The sequence below is a fragment of the Pelmatolapia mariae genome, linkage group LG6 (assembly GCF_036321145.2).
Source record: "Pelmatolapia mariae isolate MD_Pm_ZW linkage group LG6, Pm_UMD_F_2, whole genome shotgun sequence".
NCBI classification, from domain to species: Eukaryota; Metazoa; Chordata; class Actinopteri; order Cichliformes; family Cichlidae; genus Pelmatolapia; species Pelmatolapia mariae.
This window is the reverse complement of record NC_086232.1, coordinates 30,725,490-30,751,549: the sequence shown is the minus strand read 5'-3', so window position 1 is coordinate 30,751,549 and position 26,060 is coordinate 30,725,490. Positions and strand designations below refer to the sequence as shown.

General features: G+C 39.1%; 1 protein-coding gene across 4 annotated transcripts in view; it reads right to left on the bottom strand.

Moving 5' to 3' along the window:
- Positions 1 to 26,060, bottom strand: part of prkcaa (protein kinase C, alpha, a) — a 133,520-nt gene that overhangs the window by 30,464 nt on the left and 76,996 nt on the right. The window contains exons 5-15 of one of the 4 annotated variants that reach the window (XM_063476571.1): positions 25,226 to 25,354; positions 12,408 to 12,564; positions 12,092 to 12,226; positions 11,474 to 11,567; positions 9,787 to 9,813; positions 8,615 to 8,644; positions 5,928 to 6,071; positions 5,666 to 5,839; positions 3,729 to 3,820; positions 3,393 to 3,455; positions 3,082 to 3,220 (exon numbers count right to left, since the gene is read on the bottom strand). In XM_063476571.1, the coding sequence (XP_063332641.1) occupies positions 3,082 to 3,220; positions 3,393 to 3,455; positions 3,729 to 3,820; positions 5,666 to 5,839; positions 5,928 to 6,071; positions 8,615 to 8,644; positions 9,787 to 9,813; positions 11,474 to 11,567; positions 12,092 to 12,226; positions 12,408 to 12,564; positions 25,226 to 25,354 (1,184 nt within the window). The remainder of the gene's footprint in view (positions 1 to 3,081; positions 3,221 to 3,392; positions 3,456 to 3,728; positions 3,821 to 5,665; positions 5,840 to 5,927; positions 6,072 to 8,614; positions 8,645 to 9,786; positions 9,814 to 11,473; positions 11,568 to 12,091; positions 12,227 to 12,407; positions 12,565 to 25,225; positions 25,355 to 26,060) is intronic. The other 3 variants (XM_063476569.1, XM_063476568.1, XM_063476570.1) reach the window with 3 other exon arrangements.

Sequence of the window (26,060 nt, the reverse complement as noted above, 5' to 3'; positions counted from 1 at the left end):
AGCTTTTGGGGGACAACAAATGAACAGAATGCCCCGTGGGAGTTACTTTAGGTCCGGCAAAAGCAGATTCTGTAGGAATGCAGGAACACAGGAAGGCCAGTGCATTTATTTGTAGTGGACTCTTCTATCAGAAACACTTTAAGGAACACCTCGTCTCACTTTACCTTGTAAATGTCACCACTGTGAATCTAAGTCTCTTTAAGGTCACTCTCCAGCTAGCTACAGTGCTTTGGAGTGGGTGGATACACAGTGCAAATGTTTAACTGTTAAGACTATTAAGACTCAAATGGTTGGGTTTCTTAAGCTTAATAAAAACAATATATGCATACAGATGCATAACTATGTGTTGATGCCCTATTTAACCTGTGAACACATCATGTGTGACTGTCATCAACATGACTGTGTGATAGTCATGTGAGTGTAATACAAAAAAAATGTGTTTGACATAAAATATGTGTACTGCATGCGGTGCTATGGAAACAGTAGCTACTCCGGCCCCATACTGTGTCATCCCTGGCTGGTGCATTAGTGTCAGTCTGACTCGAGCGATCACAGCGTGTTCAGCCTGGCATCGTGGGTGGAATTAACCTCTCAGTCTATCAGAGAGGCTTTTTAGAGAGAATCGATAATCCAGCCCATCATTAAATAGAAGCCAGCTAACTGATAATGGTCAGAGAATTGGAAAAACTTAGTGCGTATGAACTTCTACAATTTGCACTGGTTGCATTAAATGAATCAGAGGAATTATTCTTTTTATGCCAAAAAAGGGCTTACTTGCATTTACTTTGAATGCAATGTGTTAAATAATACAGTAACAGCAATTATTAACAAAAAATGTAAATACATATTTAAAAATGATTCAATTCAGCATTAATTAATAAATGACTAATGCACCCGTTTGCTGTCATTTTTTATCTTTGTTAATAATAAGACTTTTTCAATTTTGCAGCATATATTATACACACTGGATATATGCTGCATTTTTCTGTTTGTTTCACCTGTTTTAAGAATAACATTGTATTTAAATGAGTAACACATCTTTTATGTGATAATAATAGAACATAATAATCCTAAATTGGATTAAACAACCAAATAACAGTAAAATCAGCTAGTTATGAGCAGGACGTTCCTTCATGCTACAAGGGAAAGATGTAGGGAAGACATAAATGCTGCTCCTACCTATCTGGGGGGCACAAATACTTTCCAACCAGAAAACAAAAGATGTAACTAATCAGCTACAACCATCCCCAGAGCTGTATCTTCTTGTATACACAACTTCATGGCAGTTTCACACAGAACTAACCTCTCCAGCACATTTCACTCAAAAAATCATCTATTTTACAGCCTTAATCATTAAAGGATATTTCAGATTTAGCAATGGATGAGCCTCAACCTGTTATGCATGTCTCGTTCTAACCCTACCCATAAAAGAGGGAGAACCACATTAACAATTTCTTCTAATTTAATTTATGAATCAAAATTTGAGTCATCCCAAAGTGAGCAAAAGAAAAATAGGTGTTAGCCTATTCACCACACCTGGCTTAACTCTTTCCCCCATAAACATTTGTCGACCTCCCCTGTACCCTTAAAGATGATTTAAAATAAGTAAACATGTGGTTTAACCATCATTAGAATGCTTTCCAAGGACAACTGCACAGGCAGAGACCACCCTCACTAACTTCTGATGCACACCGAGTTATTTTGTTCTATAAGTGGGCCTGAAATATAACAGAAACTGCTAAGTTCATAAAAGAACTTCAAAGATTACTAGCAGGCTTTCAAGGGGTAAAGACTGAATGTAGCTTGAACTTCAATGCAATCAAGCCAAAGTAAATGAAAACCGAAAACTTTCCCAGTGGTGTGACTGAGCCATCTTGTAAAGAAACCAGCCTGTATAGGCTTCCAAGAAGGAGAAGTCATTTCCTTTTTAAGTTTGGTTGGAGCCAATAATTAAGATCTGAATAGAAGCAGCAAGTAGGCCCAGCAACCAATCCTAATGTTGGATCCAGTCTAACTGCTAAACAGCTGATGAGCTGCAAAGTCAAACAGCTGTCAGAAACAACAGAAAAGGAAACACTTAAAATAAGAATCTAACAACATTACCAGTGTGTGTGAGTGCGCTGCTGGGTAAATGGATGCATATATAGGCTCATAGAGTCTACTGGTATGTTTTATTGAGAGTTTCACTTGTTAACCACAGAACCTGCTCCCACATAGTGTCCTTTTCCTTTTTGTGTATTTAGACAAAGCCATTTCTTTTAAGTTCTCTGTGTTCTCGAGGCACCAGTGTGGAAGTTTTCATTCCTGTGTCTGACAATTTTTTAAGGTAACAAGGTATTCAAGACACGCGCTTCTAGTTTTTCATGGAAACACTCACACCTTACAGGCTTTGCTTACTGTTCATTTCATAGCATATTTTATCCCAAACAGTTTGTTTATTTCAGCTTCCAGTTTTATTCAGTTTGAGACAAATATAAGCAGGTTTATATCTAGACTAAGGAGTACACAAAGGAGCAGTGCACACACACACACACACACATATGTGTTTTATCAGTAATCAGAAGTTATCTGTAGGAGATTTAACATATCGCCTGATCCTGCTGTTACTCCTGCCTAGTCTATCCTAGAAGAAGACATTAAATGTGAAATTTGTAAATATAAATGTAACCAATCAAAGACAATTAAAATACTGAGGTATCCTGGTATGACGACCACAACTGTGATGACAAATGGTAAGGTCAAACTGTCACGTTAAATAAATTTGGCTTTCAATTAAAAGAAATCCAAGAAATACTTGCTCACAAGAAAACCCCCTGCCTGTATGTTTCGGGTTCAGTTTGGACTCGCCAGCGGACACGCTGGGTGTCGGTCTGACTGGGACACTTACGTCATCAGAGAGAGCTCGTGTATATGCGTTTGTGTGCGTGTGTGTGTGGACCTATCTTGTCCTGAGGCAGTGACCTTAATCTGGAGCACAAGGGTGACACAGGCTCAGACCAGACAGTGACAGAAATGAATTCATGCAACAGAAAAAGCACACGCGCACACAAGTACACGCTTTACATCTGCGGCTGTACTCACTTCTGGAGCTATGTAGTCTGGAGTGCCACAGAAGGTCCTCGTGCTGACTCCTTCTGTCATGTTCTCTTTACACATGCCAAAGTCAGCAATCTTAATGTGTCCCTCAGAGTCCAGCATCACGTTGTCCAACTTCAGATCCCTGAGGAAGCAGGCGGGAATTAAAAACATACCTTCAGATGCTGACTCTTCCATTAGTGGTTGTCTTTTATGACAGGGTTATAAAAGACATTTACTACATCACAAAGGATTTTTCTGTTACTAGTTTAAAAGCAACCTAGGTATGTATACCGTGTAAACCTTTTAATACTCACCTGTAAATGATTCCTTTACAGTGCAGGAAGAAGAGACCAACAGCGATCTCTGCTGCATAGAACCTGCAATGACAACATTTACATATTTACAACTGCTTAAAACCGAGCCTTCAACCTCAGAACAAACAGTTCCAATACAGCATGTCTGTATTATTGTTGCAGCTTATGCTTTACTGTTATTAGACACTGGTGTGATCATAATACAAAAGGGAATAAAACCTAAAATGATACATTTCTAAGGCTTAATGTAAATTCTCAAATATAATTTTGACTGTAACCACAGATTCATTTTACAGCCGAATCACAGGAACAGACAGATAAACTGATATGTCTTACACTGCCTGAGGTTCCTTGAACTTGCCCACTTGCTGGATATGGTACATAAGGTCTCCACCATTCACATACTCCATGACAAAGTACAGGCGGTCCTGTGGTCATGCAGAGAGGAAAAAGGTGAAAGAAGAGTTAAGGGTATGTGAGAAGAAAAATAATAATAAGTTCTACATAAAAAACTGTAGAATTTCAAAATATGTTTACATTTCTATTTGTGGTAAAACCTCAAATCAGAGAAATACAGTCTTGACGTCTTGCCTACCCCCGCTGTCTAAGTTGTTCCATCTTTCCTGCTACTCTTTCCATGACAAGGTGACCCAAATAGCCCACAACAAAGCGCTTCATGGAAAATGAAAACACTCAACACAGACATCTGTCAGGAAATATTCTCTTTGTGTTCTACTGCTGGTCCCTTCCTGCCCGTGACAAGTTTGGCCTGACCCCAGTCCACATGTGTTTGATGGTCTCTTACGAACAAAACAATAACAACAGACCCATGGTGACAGCGCAGCTGAACCTTCCACCAGGTCTGACACCAAATGTCACCACTCTTGGCAAAGCGGGCTTTACCCTGGACTGTGTGTGCTGTGACCCTCACTGTACTGCAATGACAGCGCCTTCAGCAAAATGCACATTATAGCTTCTCGACCTCTCTGCACCTCTAATATAAAATGCATCCTTGTTTTCACTCAGTAAAGGGTTTGACTTCAGTGGATCCGATGTTGAGAGCGTGCCGTCTTAGCAGAACATAAGCAAAACACTGTGTGGAACTCGTGCATTCAAGCTAATTATGTTTTAAAAAGACAGCTGCTGTGCAGATTTATGAAACTGGGAAAAAAATTAAGTAAATCTGTTTTTATCATTTATTTTATCTCTGGTTATTTAATGTGTAAAATATCTACAACGTAATAGCAATAACAATTAGAATAAGAAGTAGTCCTTTTTCGTGATGCAGGTATGATTTTCTTTAACAGAAATATCTTGAGGACCACAGAAAACTCAATCAGACCATTTCACGATTGGTGTCACTATTTTTATTTTTATTGACCTGAATGTATTTTAGGGAAACAGTAAAATCAAATGAAACATTATCTAAGTGTAAAGATTTTCTGTTTAAAAAACAACTCAAACACTGATCAGTTTCAATAAAATGGACATATTTAAAACATTTGGACTATTTCACAAATTTAAAACATTCACATAAAGAAAACGTTGGAGTTCGGGCATCGCAGGATAAGGTTTGCACAGCAAATGTGAAACTAGACAAAGAGGTCACAAAAGTATAGGAGTAAGTGTGTTTTTGTTATTCTCTGTGTGTGCGAGTGTGTGTGTATGAGTGCGTATGTGAATAGGTGTGTGTGTGTGTATTCATGAATATGCTATGAGTGATGCCAAGCTGCGTCTCTTCCTATTTCCTCTGCCTTGCCTGCCAGTTCAGCTCTAATCAGCTGCTATAGTTTAGCCTGGCCTCTCTCAGAAATCTGAATGCTGGTAGACGTTCATTTGCAATTTACAGATTTAACAAAGAGACATTCAGATTAAGGAAGCCATCGACTTCTTTTGCATATGGACTATAATAGATAGAGTTTATGCAAGTTCACAACACTACTTACTGAAAACATTTTACAATTTCTTTAGATCATTACATTTACTGAGTACAAAAAAGAGATATTAAGGGTATCAAAGATAACTTTGGTACCCTTTGTAACAAAGCCTTTAGCTTATTTATACAGAGAGAGAGAGAGAGAGCTCACCTTCTAATTGGGGTTACTTTGTTCCCCTTTCTCTGGTTTTTAATTGGACTTGTCATAAATGTCCTTTGCTGCCTTCTCCAGCACTTTATGACTAAGCTGTTTAGCTAAAAGCCGCTTGCTGAATTAATTTGACCTGACTTGACCTCGAGTGAGTTATCCTGGTACATCCAGAAGCCTTTTACCTACCACTGTCTGGAAGCACGAGTGGAGGTATGTGAGGAAGGGCGGTTTGTCCTGCTGGGCCAGGACTCTCTTCTCCACCATGGTACATTCAACATCATCATCCTGGATTACCACATCCTTCTTCAGAATCTTTATAGCATACAGCTCTTCAGTGGTCTTCATCTCTGCTAGCATGACCTTTGCAGAGACAGAAGGTGGCCAGGTAAAAATCATTTCCATGTAGAGTACAATGCACTTTGTTCTTCCAACTTTGTATATCGCGCACCTTGCCAAAGCTTCCCTTCCCCAACACAGCTAGGAAATTGAAGTCGATGAGTTTGACCTGGTTCAGGCTGTTTGATGGGAGCTGGCTGGAGTGGCTGTCATCAGTCTCAGTGATCACTTTCTTAGTGGGGCCAAGTTTGGCTTTCTACACTCGGATTAGAAAAAATAAAGTGTCTGAGGGTTAAATGGTTAAAAGAAAAGCATATAACCTAAAGCGGCTGCAATGTGCAATTCAGAAAAGACAATGATCGTGGATACCTAAAATGTTAACCTTGATAAAATGCATGAAACTTGTTTTTAAGCCAATAAAAAAAATGGCAGAACATATTCAAGCTTCTTTATCGTGGATTTTTCTCACAGAGAAGACAACACATTCACACGTTTTTGCCAATTTTTTAAATTTATGTCTACAACCACTAAACCTATTTTCATACAGATGAATATTCAATATGTGTCAATTCATTTACTAAAATAACACAAAATATCCTTAATTGATTTTTCTGTTTACCTGCTGTATAACTTATACTTGCCATTAGCTCACTATCTGCCAGAATACACTGACTGACAGGCACAATTCAAGATTAATGAGATCAAACAAGACTGATGTGCCTTTTTGGAGCTCATATAATACAAAATGATTCGATAAACCCGATTGAGATTTGCAGTTGTCTTCTTGTCCAATTACTGTCCAATAAATTACTCTAGCTATATTAACAAATTGCTATCATTTAAACAAAGTAAAACACAGTGCTGGTGGTTGTTGTCAGCATAAAGCGAGAAAGCTGAAATGCTGGATTTGAAAAAAAAAAAAAGACCAAAAAAATCATGCAAGCATTGTTTGTCACGTCTGCTTTTGCTGTGAGAATCGATTAATCATAAACATCATTGATTAAATTTAGTAGCAAAGCTAATGCATGACACTGCTGTTATTAACAATGATCATTTTCTATCGTTTCATTTACAGTAGTGTGCAAAAGTCTCAAGGTATCCCTCATGTTCTTTTTCCTTTTGCTTCAGAGGAGCCTTAATTTTCTTGTCATTTTTTTAAAGTGGTCTTGGGCAATAGTTCTTCAGGCTTTCTGAGGGTCTTTCAAAGTTTTTAAAGTTCTTTGGAAGAGAAGTCATTCTTAAGGTTGGGAAATAGGAAGATGGTTGGAGGACGGTCTTGTTAAAACTGATGGAATTACGAATGCAGAAAGTACTGTTAGAGTTTGACTCACCATCTGGCAACAGCTTCATTTTTTAATAAAGCAATGATCCTAAACACACTGCCAAAGCAGTAAAAGAAAAACCTGGATAGAAATGCATACAATAATGGTATACTATTAGTTATGGATTAGTCTCCCCAGAGCCCAGACCTCAGCACTACTGCAGCAGTGTGGGATCATCTTGACAGATAGCAAAACAAAAGAACATCCAACATCCAAAGAAGGGTTTTGAATGTCCTTCGAGAAGCCTGGAGAACTATTCCTGAAGACGACTTATAGAAATTACATAAACAAAAGTTTGCACAAGAGTGTTCAGGCTGTGTTGAAGCATAAAGGCAGTCATAGCAAAAACTGACTCTGTGTTGCCTTTTATATTCATGTATTATCCATGTTTCAATAAATCCCTGCATCTATTTCCCATTTTTCTTGCAAAATATATAGAAATGAAGATTGACTTGAGCTTTTCACACAGTACTGTAACATATTTTAACCAGACATAGCATCCACAAAGCTAGGTATAGAAATTTTATTTTAAGTATTAAATCATTAAGATCAGTGATCAAAGTAAAACCTAAAAAAACAGCATTTAAAATCTCTACATTGAAATCAGACCTTAAAACGCTCGATTTCTACGTGACTGCTGTTGCACCGAAGGAAAGGATGCCACCACGTGGCTTCAACATTCACATGCATGTCCAGTGTAAAATATATCTCTAATTTTGACCTGTAAAAATACAAAAACATTCTCGTCTTTGCACCTCTTCATGCCAAGTCATGCTCAATCTTTCAGCAGTGCAAATGCTTCAAGACACTACAGTGCACTATGCTGAAAAATACACTACTGTGGTAGTCTGAACACTAAAAACAATCTGACGAAGCGTCCCGCTTCATATCTTTCTCTAAGCAGATCTACACAAAACACACCTCACACCGGCTTCATATTCACTCTTAGCCAAGGCAAAAATCATGCTCTCCCCAACATCCTAGTTATTACCTAAATCTTCATGCTGCACAAAGAAGTTTGTTTTCTTCTGCTACAGGAGATAAATCTTCTTCTTTTATTTTTCCCAGTGAAGCATAAGAATATACTATATACATGAAACAGGAAGACCAACTTGTGTGGGGCTGAAAGGTTTCCAGGCCATTACAATATCATTCCTCTTAAAAAACAGGAAAACAGGAAGAACCTAGTGTTATCCCACACCATAGATACCTATATGATAAATTCACCCATTTATCTCTATAACATTCAAGTAAAATTCACTGGATATTAAAATACTTTCTAGCAACCAGTGCTGAGCAGCTGCAGTTTGGTTAATGAAAGCTACCATTGTCTGCTCTTAAACTAGGAGAGCAGTAAGAAAAACACAGAGCTGAGCAGACCGCACCAGATCACAGCACACCTGTAAGCTTTAGCCATAGAAACAAGCCTGGCCGGGCCAAGCAAGCAGCAGCCTTACTTCCTTCCTTTTAGACGCACCTGATCAGAGTCTTCCACAACTGCTTGGTCCTGAAACCACAGGGAAAAGGGAGCCAAAAGGTCTAACTCACTTAGTACACTTGTGTACAGGCGCATACCACAACAGCTGACTTGTATGGACAGGTAGTTGAGGGCCAATAGTGAGGCTCGTACACGCAGACAAACACAGAGAATATGAATGAAGATACAGCATTCATAATATGACACTAAATCATGTGGTCGAGCCTTTCGATCAGCAAACTTAGTCCACGGGGCTCCAGTTAGAGTTTACAGACATGTACAAGTTCAAAATTGCAGCTTCACAGAAAGAAACCAGCGAGAAAAGTCAAAGAAATTACCTGATCTCTATTATATTTCTGATAAAGCAGTCACCCCAGAGATGACTTCATGAATTATGTTTTAAAAACAGCTTCTAGATTTAACCATGGAGACTAAAAAAATGTTAATGTGAGAGGGATAAGTGCTTATACACACACACAGACACACATACAAGAGCAGGAACAATTACCCGCCATGTACTCAGTTCAATGCTGACATCTAGTGTTTGCATCTGGTTTATTTCTCTATTCATACAGTATATCAAATATGCAATATTTCCATCCATGTAGTTATGCTTTAGACTGAAGTTTATCTAGGTTTACACTGAGGTGTTTGCAGGTTCAAGAAGCAGACACTTACAGACAAATTTTCAGCTGTGAGATGAGAAAAGTAACTAGCTACGGGTTATACTTCAGTTGACATCGACATAAGCACACAACATGAAGCGTACACAGACAAGACGGGTGCACAACACAAAGACACACATGCAGACAAATGTGTAGCTATGAACTGTAAGCAGTAAATCAGGATTTACTAACAATCCTTTGTCAAACTCTGAGAAAATGCGAGCCGTGAAAACGAGGAAGAGCTGTACTTTGACAAAAATGGGGAGTTACTAAATATCCATCGGGCTTATTTCATTCATTTATTAAATTATCATTTTTTGATTTGAATGTTTTTTTTACCCAAGCCAAAATGTACAAATTGTTAGTAAACTGGATCAATTTGTAGTAGCGCGGCACCACATACAAATGATCAGAGACGAGGAGAAGTGGAGGAACATGTCACCACAGCAAGACGAGACAAAAGAGGAGAAGGAGAGGAGAGAAGGGTCGAGGAGCGGAGAGGGCTACCTTTAGATTAAAATTAATTTGGCAGTCCTGAGAGCAGGGGCAAGACGTGGAGAAAGGAAGAGAGAAACTCTTGCATTAAATATGACACTGTGACATAGGGTGAAGAAGCATTTGTACAGTGTAAGTCTCACCAAGCACACAGGAGGGAGCAGGAAGCTAAGGGAAAAAAGGGAGAGAACCACAGAGGGGTTTATGAAGAGGGGAGAGAAGGGAGAGGAGTTCTCAGGCCATAAAAAAACTCTAAAGAAACATTCATTAAAGTCAAGTGGATGAAACATTACATCTACAGATGCCAGACAATTACTTCTGAGCTCCATGAGAGAGATATGATGACTGCACTGAGCTTCTCTTAAAGGCAATTTAATCGATGTGAAAAACTAGAACAATGTTGAAAATACCTGTTCCGTTTATGCACTGCACATTTGCACAGTACACTACTGTAGCTTCTGTGTATGAGAGAAAAATCACCCCATTTTTGACCAAGATGCGTCACGCACTGTGAGGAACATACTCGCTGCTGGTCTTTGTTCCTGTTATCGAGACAAACGCAACACAACTGCACTGTCCCCTCTCTGACTTCAGGCCAAATTTGTTTTCTTCACCTCTTTTCTCTCTTTTTTTATCATCATCACTTTTTTTCTCATTGCCTGGATGTATTTCTGTTACTGTGTCATTACACAGGGCAGCTTCTCCTTTAATGTAATGAACGTGTTTTGTAAAGCTGCAAAAAGCTGAACAGGAAATGATTTTTATTGCAAAGCTTACTTTAATATGGAAAACATGTTTCTAAGTGTTTCTAGAAATCTAGAAATATGCACACATATATAAAACTCCAGACAATGATCGAGCTTCATATTGAATCCAGATTAACGAGCATGAGGTTTGTTTGTTTTTTTCGGTCAGCTAAAAATTGGCTGTCAGTCCCAGCCGTGACCTTTCCCAGCCCAACTTTCTATTCTTTCTCATTCTATCCACCCCCTTTATTCTCAACTATGTGTAGCAGAAAGGTCGTGGAAAGTAACCTTAAACACATCTTCTAGAGACCTGGGCTTTCATTGCACACTGTGACAGAGAATACCAGGTGAAATAATTCACTCCAAGAAGGCCAAACACACACAGGTTTGAACAAAAAGAACATGAAATTGTATCAAATAACATCTTTTTTTAACACGTGTGCTTAAACATTACTGCAAAGTAGGAGGAGCTGATTATTTTCCTCATCCTTTTAACATGCTACTGAGAACAGTCATAAGTCTCCTCGATGAATGTGCAATATAAACACCTGTTTGTAAGCAGCAGTCTACCCCTGCTTATTTATTCACTCTATATTACCAAAGCTGATCCCCCTTTCTGCATTAATCTTCGTCATGGAAGTTTTGGTTCTGGCTGGAATGTAATAACAACAATTATCTACAAACACGCAAAAAATGTAAAGTAGAAGTGAAGCCTCAGAATTCAAAGAGGGCACGCCGAGGAGCTCTGTGAAAGCTGCAGCTGTCACACGGTTATCTGCAGTTCAGGAGAGCATGTGACAGTTCGATAATTCTGCTGGACGGCGTGGCAGGATCTGATCGATCCACGTCAGTCTGGAGCATGTAATAAATGCTTCTGTCTTTGTGCCATGCAGTTTGAAGATACTGCAAAAGAAAAGATCGCGCAGCTTTGATTATGTTAATACAATCCTCACCTCGAATTTCTGCCTCAGTTCCTCATTACCATCATCCTCCTCTGAGATGGGAACATTGTAGTACTCCCCCTCTTCCTGGCACAATAACTTATACCTGAGAGGAGAGACATGACATGACAGGAAGTGAGGGGAAGAAACAAAGACAAAGAAGATGGTCGTAAAGAGAAACACGGACAGAAATGTTGTGAGATTAAAAAAACTGGCAATTTCTTTTATCTGCCTTCCCCTCCTTCTGTTACCTTTCTACTCTTTCAGTGACTTGATCTACTTGGCGTGGATATAGCTGGCAATAAACCAACAGTCTCAACAATTATCAGTTAAAGGAAATAAAGAAATGTCAAGCTTATCCAAGCATTCTGTTTACATCAGAGGATGTTGTGTTTGCTAAAACCTGGATGAAAGCTGAGATATAAGGCATTTACTGGGTACAAAGGAGCAACTGATGAGAGCTTAAACTATTGATATTTACTACTTAAGATTAACAGTGTAAATACAAACAGTAACATAAAAGTTATTAATATTTCAATATCTTTTGTTACATCAATCAATCAATACTCTGTCATTCTAAACTATAAATACAGATCAACAGTAACTGGGCATTCAACAAGTCAGCATTACCATCCACAGACTGGAGCCTTCATGAGCTCTGACACGCCAAAGGAAAGGGCTCCCATGAAGTCATTCCTCGTGGTCCGATCCCAGTCCCACACTTCTACTGATAGTCTGCGGTCTTTATCTGTATTCCTCAGCTTGCTGTACAGCACATTATGGTTAATAAAAAATAACACATTTGCTTACAGAGTCGTTTTTAATACTAGTGCTTTAAACATTAAATACATTTTGCTTTCCCCCCCTTATCCTCTGTTAATTTATAATCTGTGCCATACTACAGCCTAGAGTGGGCCAGAGGCTGAAGATGGACCAGTGTACTCACAAAGTGAACGTCTCGTTCCATTTGGGGTTGAGGCTGGAGCGGATCGTTTTGGTCTTCTGCTTGGTTTCATTTTTGGGATCTGGTACAAGCTTGAGCTTCACATATGGATCAGACAGGCCATTGGGGTCCATGGGAATGAGGTTTCTGGCTTCAGTCACTGAAAATGATGAAGGATACCAACAAAAGATTGGCACATTTGTCCATCCATTCATCGTATTCCACTTATTCAGGGTTGCAGGGGGACAGGAGCCTATCCCAGCTTTCATAGGGCAAAAGGTGGAATACAGCCCTCTAGTGTGGGGTTAACACAAAGACACAGACAACCAGTCACACCTACAGCCAGTTTAGAATCACCGATTAACCTAACCCCATGCAAGCACAGAAAGGTCCCAGCTGGTTGATGGATTTGAACCCAGGACCTTTATCATGTGAGGCTAACAGTGCTACCCACTGCACAGTACTGGCGTACCACTTTTTTAAACACCAAGTAAAATATATAAATAAAACCTATATAAGTTTAGCATAAGTGCAACCTAGTATCCATCCAATATTCATTAATATTTCCTTTCATATGTAGCTTGATAACAACAGTACAAACTGCCCTGAGCATAAGGAACAGTTGCTCTCATTTAATCAACAGGTGAACACCTGCAGGTCAAGATCAACCAGCGAGGCGCAGCCTGTGAGGATTATTTATGGATCCGAGCCATAATGGGAGCAAATGCAGGAAGTGTTATGAGAACGGTGATTCTAATTTGCGAACTGTGTCATGCTTAAGTGGGCGAAGGTTCTCTTCTCTCCCTTCTGTATTTAGCTGTTCGGTAAACAAGGGCACACCAGGGACATTAGCACTCCATTAGCTTTGAGCATTGGAGCACTGCCAGATCTGGGCTGCAGTACAGTGCACACACACACACAGACTCACATGCTCACATAAATATACACCTCCCTGCACACAGTCAGATGTACACAGAGTATGTTTATCGACACACAATGTATCTAGCGTCCCCGCAGAGATAGGGATGGATGCCTGCCTGCTTTGTTAAACCTCATACCCTGGAGATCGGAGCTGTCTCCCCATGTGGCCCTGTCAGTCACACTGCAACGGTGGGCTGACAAAGCTAAATGATCTTTGACCTGGAAAAGAAGGCGCTAAGCCAGTGTGTTAAGAATGCAAGACAGAACTGCTAAACCCGGTGTTTTAACTCTGAATGTTATACAGATTGGCAGGATTAGGAGGGATAAATGAATAAAATCAATAAGGGATTGACACTGTTGGGTTAGTATAGCAGCTGTTGCAAACGTCAAGACGCTCCAAGAAGAGGGTAAAAACACAGCACAATTTTCCACTGGACTTTTACAGAATAAACCACATTGTGTCAAAAAACAGCTTCAGCAGTGCTGTGCACAATCGCAACAGACTCAAAAGGATCTTTGAAAAGAGTATATAACACTTCAATGATGGTGTATTGTATTCTCAGCACCTGTGGTGGAGGATTTGAGCGTCGAGTGATGATAATGGGGTGTGAAGTTTGATGAGTGATGAGCAAGCTGCTGTAGAACATGCACAGAGAGGGCGATAGCACACTTCACAAGAGCGTCAGACGTTTCCAGGAGAAACTTGAGGTGTGGGAAGATATTGAGCGATCCTAAACCGGCAACCTTCGTCTTCCTCAGAAATCCAGTCAAGATGTGTTGAATAAGTATCTTCAAAGAACATCTTTGCTATTGAGTGCATTCTAATACAGATGCACTCTGCAGTAGAATTGCAGTCTGTAGGTAAACCTCTAATTCAATTTCTTTTCATTTCTTGAACAGAAGAAAATGGAAATGAATACATCTCTTCTTCTTCCTGACATAATAGCTGGTGGGCACTGTAGCCCTAAAAGAGCAGCAGCTCTAACTGCGATAAAAATGGTTGTAGTCTCAGACCTGAATTCACATGGGCTATTTTTACAATGACAAAAACAGAATAGAAGAAAAGTGCTAGTGTAACTCTATAAGGCCGATTTAATCTTGAAGTGCTGTGTGAACCTACAATTGTAGTCCAGTGAATGGTTATGCACTGATTGCACATCTAATATTCAAGTGAAGTTGAATTTAATATCTGCTGCAAGCTGAACTTCTACACCAGACTTTTTTCAATCCTTAGACGGTAAAGGTCATGTTTTGAATATTTCATATTCTGGCCTTATGTATGCCAAGACCTGGGACCAAAAGGCATTCTGTAAAGCATATAAAAGGGACACTTCTTGGTGTCTTATGCTTGTGAGTTTGAATAGTTTGGTAATTTGGTTGAAATATAAATCACTGTGTTAGCTACTCTTCTGATCAGGCATAGATGTTTTTATGCTAACCACAAATTTCAACCAAGAAATTTAACTAACAAAGTGGGGGGGGGGGTATATTTGTATATGTGAGAAACTGTGTGTCTGAATTCTAGCTCTGCTTTGTCCACAACATTATAGGTTTACACACTACTTATACGAACAAGTACCTGAAGTGTCCCCGACAGCCATTGCAAAACTGTACTTCCAGTCCTGACCAGTAGGGGGCATTCTAGACTGTCTAATTGAGCTTTGCAAGCACAGAGCTCAAACACACACACACACAACTGTGTGCCACAAAACAAACCAGATATGTGAGTAGTCTTAATTTCTGAGTGAGTTTTTTGCTGAGTTGTAGAAAGCTGTTAGTTAAAGGGAAATTTGAAATGAAAAACCAAATATCAAATATATAAACACCTTTGTTTTTTTACACCCCTGGATGGGCCTCCATCTGTAAAATGTTGCATATTATATAATCTTAGTATGATTTTGCATCTTCTAGTTGTCTCTTTTCTCATACGATGAGTGCTCCTTCTGTTTTCTCTGCCTCAGCTGGATTTCATTATTGATTTTCTCAGTCGCACTGTTAGAAAACTTGCTGCACACTAGACGATAGACGACTACTTATGAAACAGACTCGACCTACTTGGGTCAAATAGCTGTGATAGTTTTTGTTGTTGTTGTTGTTGTGTAAGTCCAAGGGCATCTGCGTGTTTTGTGGGCTACAGCAAATATGCACGTTTACTTCCGAAAACCACTTCTGTCCAAGAGCGCAAAAACCAGATAAGAAAAACCAAACAAGCAACAACTGATGTGATGAAAAGCAGAGCCATATGTTCAAATGGTGTGGAGGGAGTGTGCACATGCTGAGAGGAGGGAGTTGAGGCAGGACACCGACAAACACACTGGGAATACCAATGACATGACTTCTGGGAGTCTAGCAGCACAAATCCCGGAGCAACAAAGTTCAGCTGTTTTCCGAGGTCCGCAGAGACACTGAAGGAAGGAGAGAGTCTGTGTGTGCATTTATGTGTTAATAGGACAGAAGCAAGCTGCACAAGATGATTTAAAGCAACGGTTTCCCTGCAATCGGGAAAACCTCCTCCAGAACTCTAACCAAATTTCCATTCATGACTGTTTGTCAGCAACTGTTTGTTTCAGAAAAATGAAGCTTTAGGTTAAGAAGCCAGAACAACTAAACTTACAATGCAAACAATCAAAAAAAAGGACTATTTTTTTAGTTATATACATTCATCATTACGTTATCCATGACTTCAGTTCTGCCCATTTTTTAAAAAAATATCCATATAAGGCACATTTAAGACATTTGCCTACTCTGGATGCACTGGATGCCATTACTGTTAGTGTATGCTGTAATATTAGCGAAAAGTGAAACGTGAGATCAATAGAAATACAGATAAAAGTCGCCACTGAGTTTGGTTTCTTAGCCTGCTGACTTTCCATGCTTGTAAACAAAACTTTTGACTCTAATTAGATTCTTTCCCTATCGCAAGGATTCAAAGACAGACAGGAAACAGCAGGGAAGTGAAGAGAGACCGCTGCAAACTGTAAACAGCTGCTTCTACTTGCCTCTTCTTGCTGATTTTGAGTGATTACTGTAAATGCTCTGATTACAGTATTGAAATAAATAACACTTTGTTTGTGATGACAGTTTAGTCTAGTTTAGCTTAGCTTTAATCTGGCACAACGGTGTTGGCCCAAATTAGATTTTTGATCTGTTCGGTCGCTGTTTTTTTTAAATACCCCAGAACCGCTGGAACAGCACTATCTCCACGATCTACAAAGCTATGATTCACAAATAAAGAGCGTATTATAAGAGAGTGTGCATGGATATGACAACAACCCAATATTATGCTGTGGTAAGCCACAGTCTTTCAAATCTTTATTTACTTTGCGAAGCCATCTACAGAGACGTACAGAGCCTCGTCTTCGGCTGAAGCAGGATGACCCGACTTTAAAAATTAGGCCAGCCATGTTTGTTCTTCACCTCCTTGTATAAACACTGTGTGCAAACCCTCCTTGAGCAAATGTGCCTTAAGTGTGTCTAACTCTGTCCCTTGAAAGCCCGGTATTTACAAAGTGGCCTGAAAAAAATGTAATGTAATCTTACATTACATTAGCATAAGGGAAATGGAATGACCAGCCTGCACAGGCAGGCCACATAAATTTGAATGTCTGTGCTTGTTACTACTTTGATGAGTGAGGATATTATCTCAGCGAATGCAATGCATTTATTAAAACTTGAAAACATAATGGGCGCTAAAAGAGCTGTGAAGTGTGTTTCAAACGATAATATATTCATCGTACTGTTCAGATTGTGCATATCTTCATTACAAGGACATAGTTGTACAGCCAAAGAGCTCACTGCACAATCTTCAGGCAGGAGACACTGCTGGCCCAGTGGCCAACACCCTGCAGTGGAAAAATGCTGGCAACGGTAGCATCACAAGTGCTGTCAGCTGCTCCGTCTTAGCTCTGATTCACTGGGAAAGTTTAATAGCGGGATTTTAAAGTAAATTTTCTCTTGGCAAGAACTCGTTGGGTTTTCTGCAGAATGACTAAGACACTACAAAGAAATGGAAATTACTCGGAGAAAATGCTGCAGAGTGGATGCAGCTTGTCGTTAGGCAGTTCTGGCGTAACCTCCGCCAGAACTCAGACAGAGCTTTGATCCGACCCTAACTGTGCCTTCCAGCAAGGCCTCTTTGGATTCAGAGAGTAAAGAGTTGTGTTTAATCATTTCGAATGAACAGGTGAGGATGAACACTTTAACCAGAATGGACTCTTATTTTGACATTTTACTAATTAATTGAGTTTGATCATTGGGAAGAAAAGGTAAGAAAGGAGATGTACTACAAAACTGATGGGACACTGTGCAGACTATATTGGCAAACGAATATCCAAAATGTGACAGGAAAACTTTTAGAAACCATCTGTGTGCACAAAACTGCAGAGTGACTATTACTATAAGCTATCACTAATACACATACACTGGGTCACTTCATGTCTCCTTGGCAACTTGACCATGAACCCAGAAACTACATGCATGCTTAAATAATTTGTATTTTCCTTTATGGTTGAAGGGCCAATGAATTTTAGCAGTACTGTCAGGATCTCATTCGAACCTCACGCTGTCTATTTTTGGCAAGCATTATCAGGATTGAGAAAACCACAAAAGCAGCAACAGGAAAAGAAAAGTGCAAAAGCAACTGCAGCTCCATCAGCCAGAAGATGTTAACAACATCGAGGGTGAATTTTCTTTCTCGATTACTGTAAAGTGTAACTACACCTCCAAGGTTCAACAGTCAAATCTGGCTTCACTGATCCACCCACATCTATAGCCTCCGCTGCCAATCTGACCTACACACACCTACAATGCACCTACATGTAAACTCCTACAGCAGGTATAATGTAACAACTAGCAGAGGCACATTCGAAGAAAGGAGACACAAAAGTCTAATGGGAAAGTTAAAGCAAAGATAAAAGGAAGGTGAGAGGGGTGGTGAATGATGCTAGTTTGAAGAATTGGGTAAGTCAACATGGGAACCAAACTGAAATGTAATAATTACCCAGAGTTAAGCTTGTGCTGTCTCTGTAGAGTAAATATCTGGTTTTATATTTGAAAGACTAAGAATGTCTAATGTACTGTTGCTCATTACTGGCATTCTTCTCTTAAATCTACTGACTAACTGACCCCTACAAGACCAAAACTAAGGACACACCTGTTTGAATGCAATTTTGTATTATTAATTTAATGTTTGCAGGGATGTAATCAGTAATCAGGTTACTCATATGTGATTCATAACTATCAGGTTATGAGACAGTCGGCCTCTGCAGAACGTCCTCCTACAGTCTGTCTGGAGTCTCCTCTCAGTGTCAGCTGTTTACTGCAGTGTGAGCAGTGTTTTGAACAATGTATGGGCTGCATTATGTATACATATATATGTATTATGTGTATCAGTAGCAAACTAACAGGAGAAGATTAGGAGCAATCCTCAAACAAAACGCCAACTAGTAGGAGTATCTTAAAGTCTGGCAAATGTATGAAGGAAATCCCTGTGAGTTTCAGTATTTATATACTGCTTAGATTGATAGATGTAATGATAAGAGTGAAGCCAAATTTTAGTCACTGACTGAGTTATTATGATCGCAGCGGGTAAAAGTACATATTGTTGAAGGATGAAATGAGGTTAAGCGTTCCCAAGTGATACTTTAGAGTCAATTTGCTAGGCCTGAACCGAGTTTGACCCCATTCATTTGTTACATTCGTGCACAGTAAACAAGCAGAAAAATGAAGGTACGGTAAAGGGCTCTCTACCAAAAGACTTCTCCAACTCTGGAAAAATTTGCAGAGAATCAATGAACAATAAGGTTGCTGAAAATAAGAAAAACAGGAGGGTTGTTGTTGTCTCAGAGCCAACTAACAGAGGAGAGCTGTGTGCAGGAATAAGAGGCAGAAAACAAGGTTAGTGGGTTATCTCTGTCCTTCACCAGAGAAACAGATCTCGTTTTGTCTTCCTCACCATATCCCTTTCTCTATTTTGCTCCAACTGACAAAACACACTCTAACAGGTCATGCATGTTTCTGCAAACTGCACAAATACCTCTCGCTGGTATGAAATGACTCGTTTTATTCTTCTTATTATTCATATTGTTATTATTACTGAGGTTTATGTGTGACTTCATTCATCTGCTGAAAGCGCAGCTGCTTCCCTTGGCATCTATGTCACTTCCTGTTGAACATTTTGGCTCCGGCCAGTTGGGGAATTTCAAGGCAATTGGAGAAACTCTTCAATCACAGCACACTGTGTAAGAACTGTAGTTCTGGCTGAAGAACTCTAACACTAATCATTATCCACTCACAGGAAATCAAGTTTTCCTTCTCCACTTAAAGGCACCATCGCACGCTACTAATTCTGCCCATTCCAACTCTAGTCATGTTTTACATGTGAGAGCATTTTTAACCAAGCTGCTGACTTGTGGTGCAAATGTATATGAAAAAGCAAAAGACGTTTCTGTGCTCAAAACTGTGAATACACACAGCTGCATCTATTTTAAAAAAGGCCTCTAACCAAATACCCTCATTTGAATCAAGGGATCTAGGGAAATATGTTGTGTATATTAAGAACAATAGAACGAGTCTGACCCCCTCCCAATTACAGGAAAAAGAAAAAGAGAGAAAAAAGTGTAACAAAAAAGGTATTTTTGCACTTTCAAGCAGCTCGTACCTCACATATATCTAATAAATCTTTACAATTTCTGTCAGATATCAGGTGACTATGGATTTCTGATTTAAAAGTGTGTATGTAAGTTTGTTATGTACTCAACTTCTATCTATAAGATGTACTTTCCAAAATCTCTACAACCTTTTTCTGCATTTAACAACAATGTAGGGAATTTGTTTTATGAAGCTTTCAGAAGATTTACCTACTACCTACACACCAGTCTGTAAACACTCATATTTCTGTGTAGAATGATGCATGTGAAAATGATGTGGACTTTATTGTTCCCAGCTGTCTGCTACACCTTCCTTGTAAACTTTTTGACTGGCTGTAACAGGACTCTGTTTGGCAGGCTGTCTGCGGGGCATCTACAGCAGCTAATGTAATCAGCAATGCAATCTGGCTTGAGTGGGCTGCAGGCTGGTACAGCAGTTCTACACAAATACACCTACACGCAAACACACATGCACACGCTAACGCTAACCAGAGATCACATGCAAATTTGAACTCACCGAGTCCACATCAGGAATTTGATTGTATGTGCCTCAGAAGGCCGAGAGTCAAATGAAACGCAGCTAGAGGTGATAATCGTGGTTTCCTGTTCCCGATGTAGACACATGCACACTCGTGAGCTCTTAAATGCATGTAAGCTTAAAATTAGCAGGCGTTTTCACACACAGTGCATATAGTATGTGTGAAAATGTGCGAAACAATCCACCTTTTATTATCTTGAGATACGCTGGCAGTGCAGATTTCAACAAAAGTGAAAGATATACTGGACTAAAATGCTTCTGAAGGAGCTGCGGCCAAAAATGCCAGCAGGATATTATTATTATTTGCTGAATTTGGCAACCAGATGACACTGAATGTGCAAACGCGAGGAGGAGAGCGAGAAGCATAACAGCTCCACTCTTGCAGAGTGATCTTGAATGAATAAACCTAATCTTGGTTATTCATGGGTATAGTTGTACTTTATGTTTTATGTCACACTTGATCTCTGTTGAAACATTTAAGCATTCTTTTGCATCCAAATGATTAATTACAGTCCTAAAATCCCAACACTTAACCCAGCAGGTAAGTGTATTACTACTATAAACTGCAATAATTCCACTAAGAGTGCCAAAGGTCAGAGCCAGGTATTTGCATTATCGTGCATGAAATTAGTCCACATCAATCATAATCATTGATTTATGTACCAATAAATGACCATCTGCTCCTTTTTCCTTTTTCTATTTTTAGCCCAGGAAAGCAAAACAAAAAAATGAGTACAATTGTGCTTAGATAACACTTAGATAAGCACAGAAATGATATAACCGTCCAATTAATTTTGTTCCTCACTCAAAACATATTCCCTAACATTTGCACCATTTCCCTGCCAACACTGACCCTGTTTCTTCTAGTGTTAATTTGATAAGTGAATGTCAGTGAAGTTCAGCAGGGACTTGTAATGCACTGACCCCTTTTAGCCAGTTAATTCAGTGATTATGTGTGCCTGCTGTCAACTCCCTGCCATCACTATTGTTCTAGCTAATGTGCTAATGCATCATTTCAGCCAGGGGATTTACAGCATGCCTTGAAATACAACACAAAATGGGTTCCTACATGACACACACACTGCTGGGTTCTTCTTTTTTCATTATAAACTGCACAGTTGAGCAACTGTTCACTGTCTACAGTCCACTATTTTTATAACCTTTTATATAAAGAGCTGAAAATCAATATTAACCATTCCTTTGCCGTTTTATATTTTGCACAGAATGGTATAAAAACTTATTTTTTGCTCCCCTTTATTCTTCTACATTTAGCATCATTATTATTAAGCTGGTACAAACTGTCCCTGTTGATAACAGAGTTTTGTTCAGTAATGCACAATTAGGACCACACTTCCCAGAACAGCTGCATACTGAACACTGAAGAATCTGCACAAATGGCAGCATCTAACACTAACTAACAGTGTTCATTTTGTGCCACATTTAGTTGGGAATGTAACAGCAAATACATTTGACAGATTATGTATGAAATTATCTCAGCTTAACTACAGCAGCTGGTCAGACATTATTTGCTCTGAAAGGATAATTGTATGCTGTCTGCAAATACAACAATTGAAAACTGAAATGATTTGTTATTTATAAACGAAAACACTTCATCTTGTTGTATGCTGTTTATATTTGGAAATTAGCTAGCCGAGTCATGCAAAAGACAAATAAACACATAAATTATATAGAAACTGGAGATTATCTTGTGATAGGAACACTCTAAAAAGCAAAGACAGAGAATAATTGGACAGGAGGCCTAAAGTCAGAAGGGGCATCAACCCTTTTGACCCTTTATTTCAGCTTTCTTTACTCAGTACTCATAAGTAAGACTGTAACTGTCTTCAAACCCAGCATTCATTTTGATCACTACTGCACACCTGGATACAAAGTTTAACAACTCTGTCTTTTATGGTTGTGAATTATCTGTAGTCAGACAGTTATGTATCTGTCTGGTTGGATATACTATGTTATTCTATACTGTGTCAAACACAGACACAGAGAGAAACGCAGATAGACTGACACAAAATGACACCAGCTGGCGGAAAAAGTAGGAAATAGATTTCGCAGGAGGTTAAAAACCTTCTTTTTTTACAATCCTGTGCTCAAGATGTGTCATCCTGAGTAGGGATGGCAATCCTTGGAATTGTTACTCTGCTTGCATATTAATCCTGCTTATGATTCCACTTACACTTGCACTGCAATCAGCTGATTTCAGTTCGTGTGTTAGTGAAGAAAAATAGAGCCGAAGTCTAAAGCGTGAATATTATCAGTGCTTTTATTTTCATAGCAAACACGGACGAGAGTGCAATGGTAAAGTGTAAACTGCCTTCAAGGCAGAAACAGCTGCATTATGCTGCTAACACAACTTTGACTCTTTGCAATCACCTGCACAGAAAGCATGCTAACGCTACGCTAACCAGACAGCATGCTAATGCTAAGCTATCCAAGAGCACAGAGTTATGTGAAAGCTAAGTGAATGCCGACCCCAGCCCAGCAGTCAGACCCTGAACTTCAACAGGGAACAGAAATCAGGCTACAACCTCCATTTCTACCTGTTCATGTTTCTGCTGTAGAATCACTGAACCGATCGCGTTTAAGTCTCTTCGTGCTGGTTTTTAATTTTCCTCTGTGTTTTTTGGCTTTTTGTTCATACCTAAATACTAAGAGAAAGATCATATGTGTGTTCTCATTACGGTAGGGATTTTTTTTTGCGTAACAACCCCAACACTGATCACAACAAAGAGGGAAAATACCTCCAACATACACAAACAATTGACCACACAGCATGCAATTAATTTGCATAATTGTAATGTCTTTGAGTTGGTGGTGACTCTCAATAAGGAATTGATAAGTGACATTCATAATGGAATTGCTTTATTTTAGTAAATTTCCATTCTTAACCCTGAGACATTTTGATGTGTAGAGACAACTTACTGCATGGTGTTGAGAGACATGAATCTTTATCCTAAACTGGTGCGACACTAAAAATGACAAAATCTTGAGTTACTCCTTATTTGTCTTGCCTCAGTCTGTTCTCCTGTCTGAATGACTTCTTGGCAGACACCCTTCCACTGAGACCATTTATGATGAGCCTTCTGTCAACAATAAATGGATCAACTTAAGAGCCAGATGCATCTCTCAGGTCCTGTCATGTCTTCTGGACTTTTTCTTATTTCTTAAAAACAGGATTTTCAGATACTCAGAGTCTTTATGTCTGACACATCTTCTTTTTAAATGTTTTTTTCATTCAGTTTTATTTAGATAAATCATAAAAAGTTGCCACAAGCCACTTTATACTGTAAGGTAAATATCTTACAATAATTCACAGAAAACTACAACAATCAAACGACACGCTTTGACCAAGCACTTGGCGATAGTGGGAAGGAAAAACTCCCTTTTAACAGGAAGAAATCTCCAGCAGAACCAGGCTCAGGGAGGGGCGGTGATCTGCCGCTGAACAGTGAAGGGTGATGGCAGTAAGACGGGACAAACAACACACAGACAAAGACTTTTATCCTTCACTTGGCCAGCTTCCTCAGTTTTTTTAAAGACACACTCCATAACATGCCAAGATATGGGAAGTTTTCAGCTAATAGCTCTTTGAGAATCACCTTGTTGGTGCAGTAATACTGTTTCAAGCCTCTCAAACTGTGTTGTCTTTGGTATTTTTCATAGATTCAACAAAATAAATGAAAACAAATTATGTTCTATGCTGACAGGCTGCTAGAGTCAAGACTTTTGCACAGTACTGTATATTTCTCACATAGCCTTGCTATTTTTTCGCCTGCCAACATAATCGTAACAAGTGGCTGCAAGAAACAATTTTCCCTTTAGAAGGTTTATGGAACATGTCATCAATATTTTATATATTGCACTAAGGAAATGCTATTAACAATATATCACATCTGTTAATAAGCTTAACAGATGTTTCTTTAAAACCAGATGCATCACCAATAACAGCCAGTGACATGATCATGTAAAGTAGCCTTCAAATGAATAATAGTGAGACATATAATTATAGTGCCATGACCCTGTTCACAAGGAGAACACTCAGATCCTGTCTGTGTGTAATTCTGACTGGACATAAATTAATAAAATCAAGCCTTGAATTTGCTTTGCAGAGACAATTCAGTTACATAGAAAATCCAGCAAACGCAGAGCGAGTCGTAACTGTTTAAAAAAAGTATCAACACAAGGCCTACGCAGCAGACCACACACCACTGCAGGACTACATATTTGGTTTGGGATTGCCTTCCAAATGTGTCGAAACTGTGAATCGTTTCTTACAGCAGAATGTTAAACAGGAGAAACTTTATCGATCTATGACCCAGAAGCGAGCAGGCTTTTGGCATACTGATAGGCGATAGTCTCAAGGCCAGTTATGTAGCTAGAAGTTCGACACAGTGCGTCGGAAGCAGGCCGAGTTGAGGCAGAATTAATGAGGATGGTTCAATTCAGGTAATGGTAGCGGGGATAGACAGTGAATGTGTGTGTGTGAAAGTGGGCAATCAGGGATTATTGACAATAAGGGTAAAGTGTTGAGATTGATCCACGCTTGCAATTGAACCAGAGCAATAGCGTCTGCAACCATCTATACCCTCATCCCATTTGATGTGGAGCGACACATTAGTATAAATGTGTCGGTTCAGGTACATTCCCTCTGCATTTTAAGCTCATTTCATTAAGTGTCTATGAAGGGTTATGAGACCTACCTGTGACCTGCAGTTTATCTCCGCTGACCTCACACTTGAGGTAAACACGCCCCCTCCTTTCAGTGTAATCAGTTCCACACAGGCTGGGCACATTCATAACACACTGATTATGGACATTCATATCGCAGGCTGGTGGGACAGAGGAGATATAAGATATCAGAGAAAAGCAAGTTTATGCATTATGCATTTGATTCAAATCAATCAAAGGTGAATGAAAAAAGAATGAGAGCTTTCTCAGAATTGACTGACATGAAAAAAGTTTGGTTTTTTTTAAGATAAAGATGCAAAAGACATTTCTTGACTTATCTGTACATTATATAGGAGATATATATATATATATATATATATATATATATATATATATATATATATATATATATATATATATATATATATATATATATATATATTATAAAAGATGGACAGCAAAATATATTTCATATTTTAAAAGTGTTGTTTTTACACATGCAACCTTAATGTCCCATTGGAGTAGGCTGATATAAGAATACCATCTTTACACAATGTTAAATTATTATGTTTTTGAAGAGCAGTTAGCAAGGTTATGACCCATATTCATACATGTGTGTCAGTCAGCTGAGCTGTCGTTTCATGGATTGGGAACAGTTGCATAGTGATTGCATCATCACGTCATCAGGTCAGCAGGTGAAAATAAATGAAAACCGGTTATGGTGCTGACACATTCTTCCTTGGGACTGTTGTATTATTTGTACCTCCCTGGCACAACCTTGTGTTAACAGTGCTTAAAACTACCAAAATGTGTAATCACATTGTGGCGTGACTAGAGGTGTGGCTGATCTGCTAAAATATAATTTCC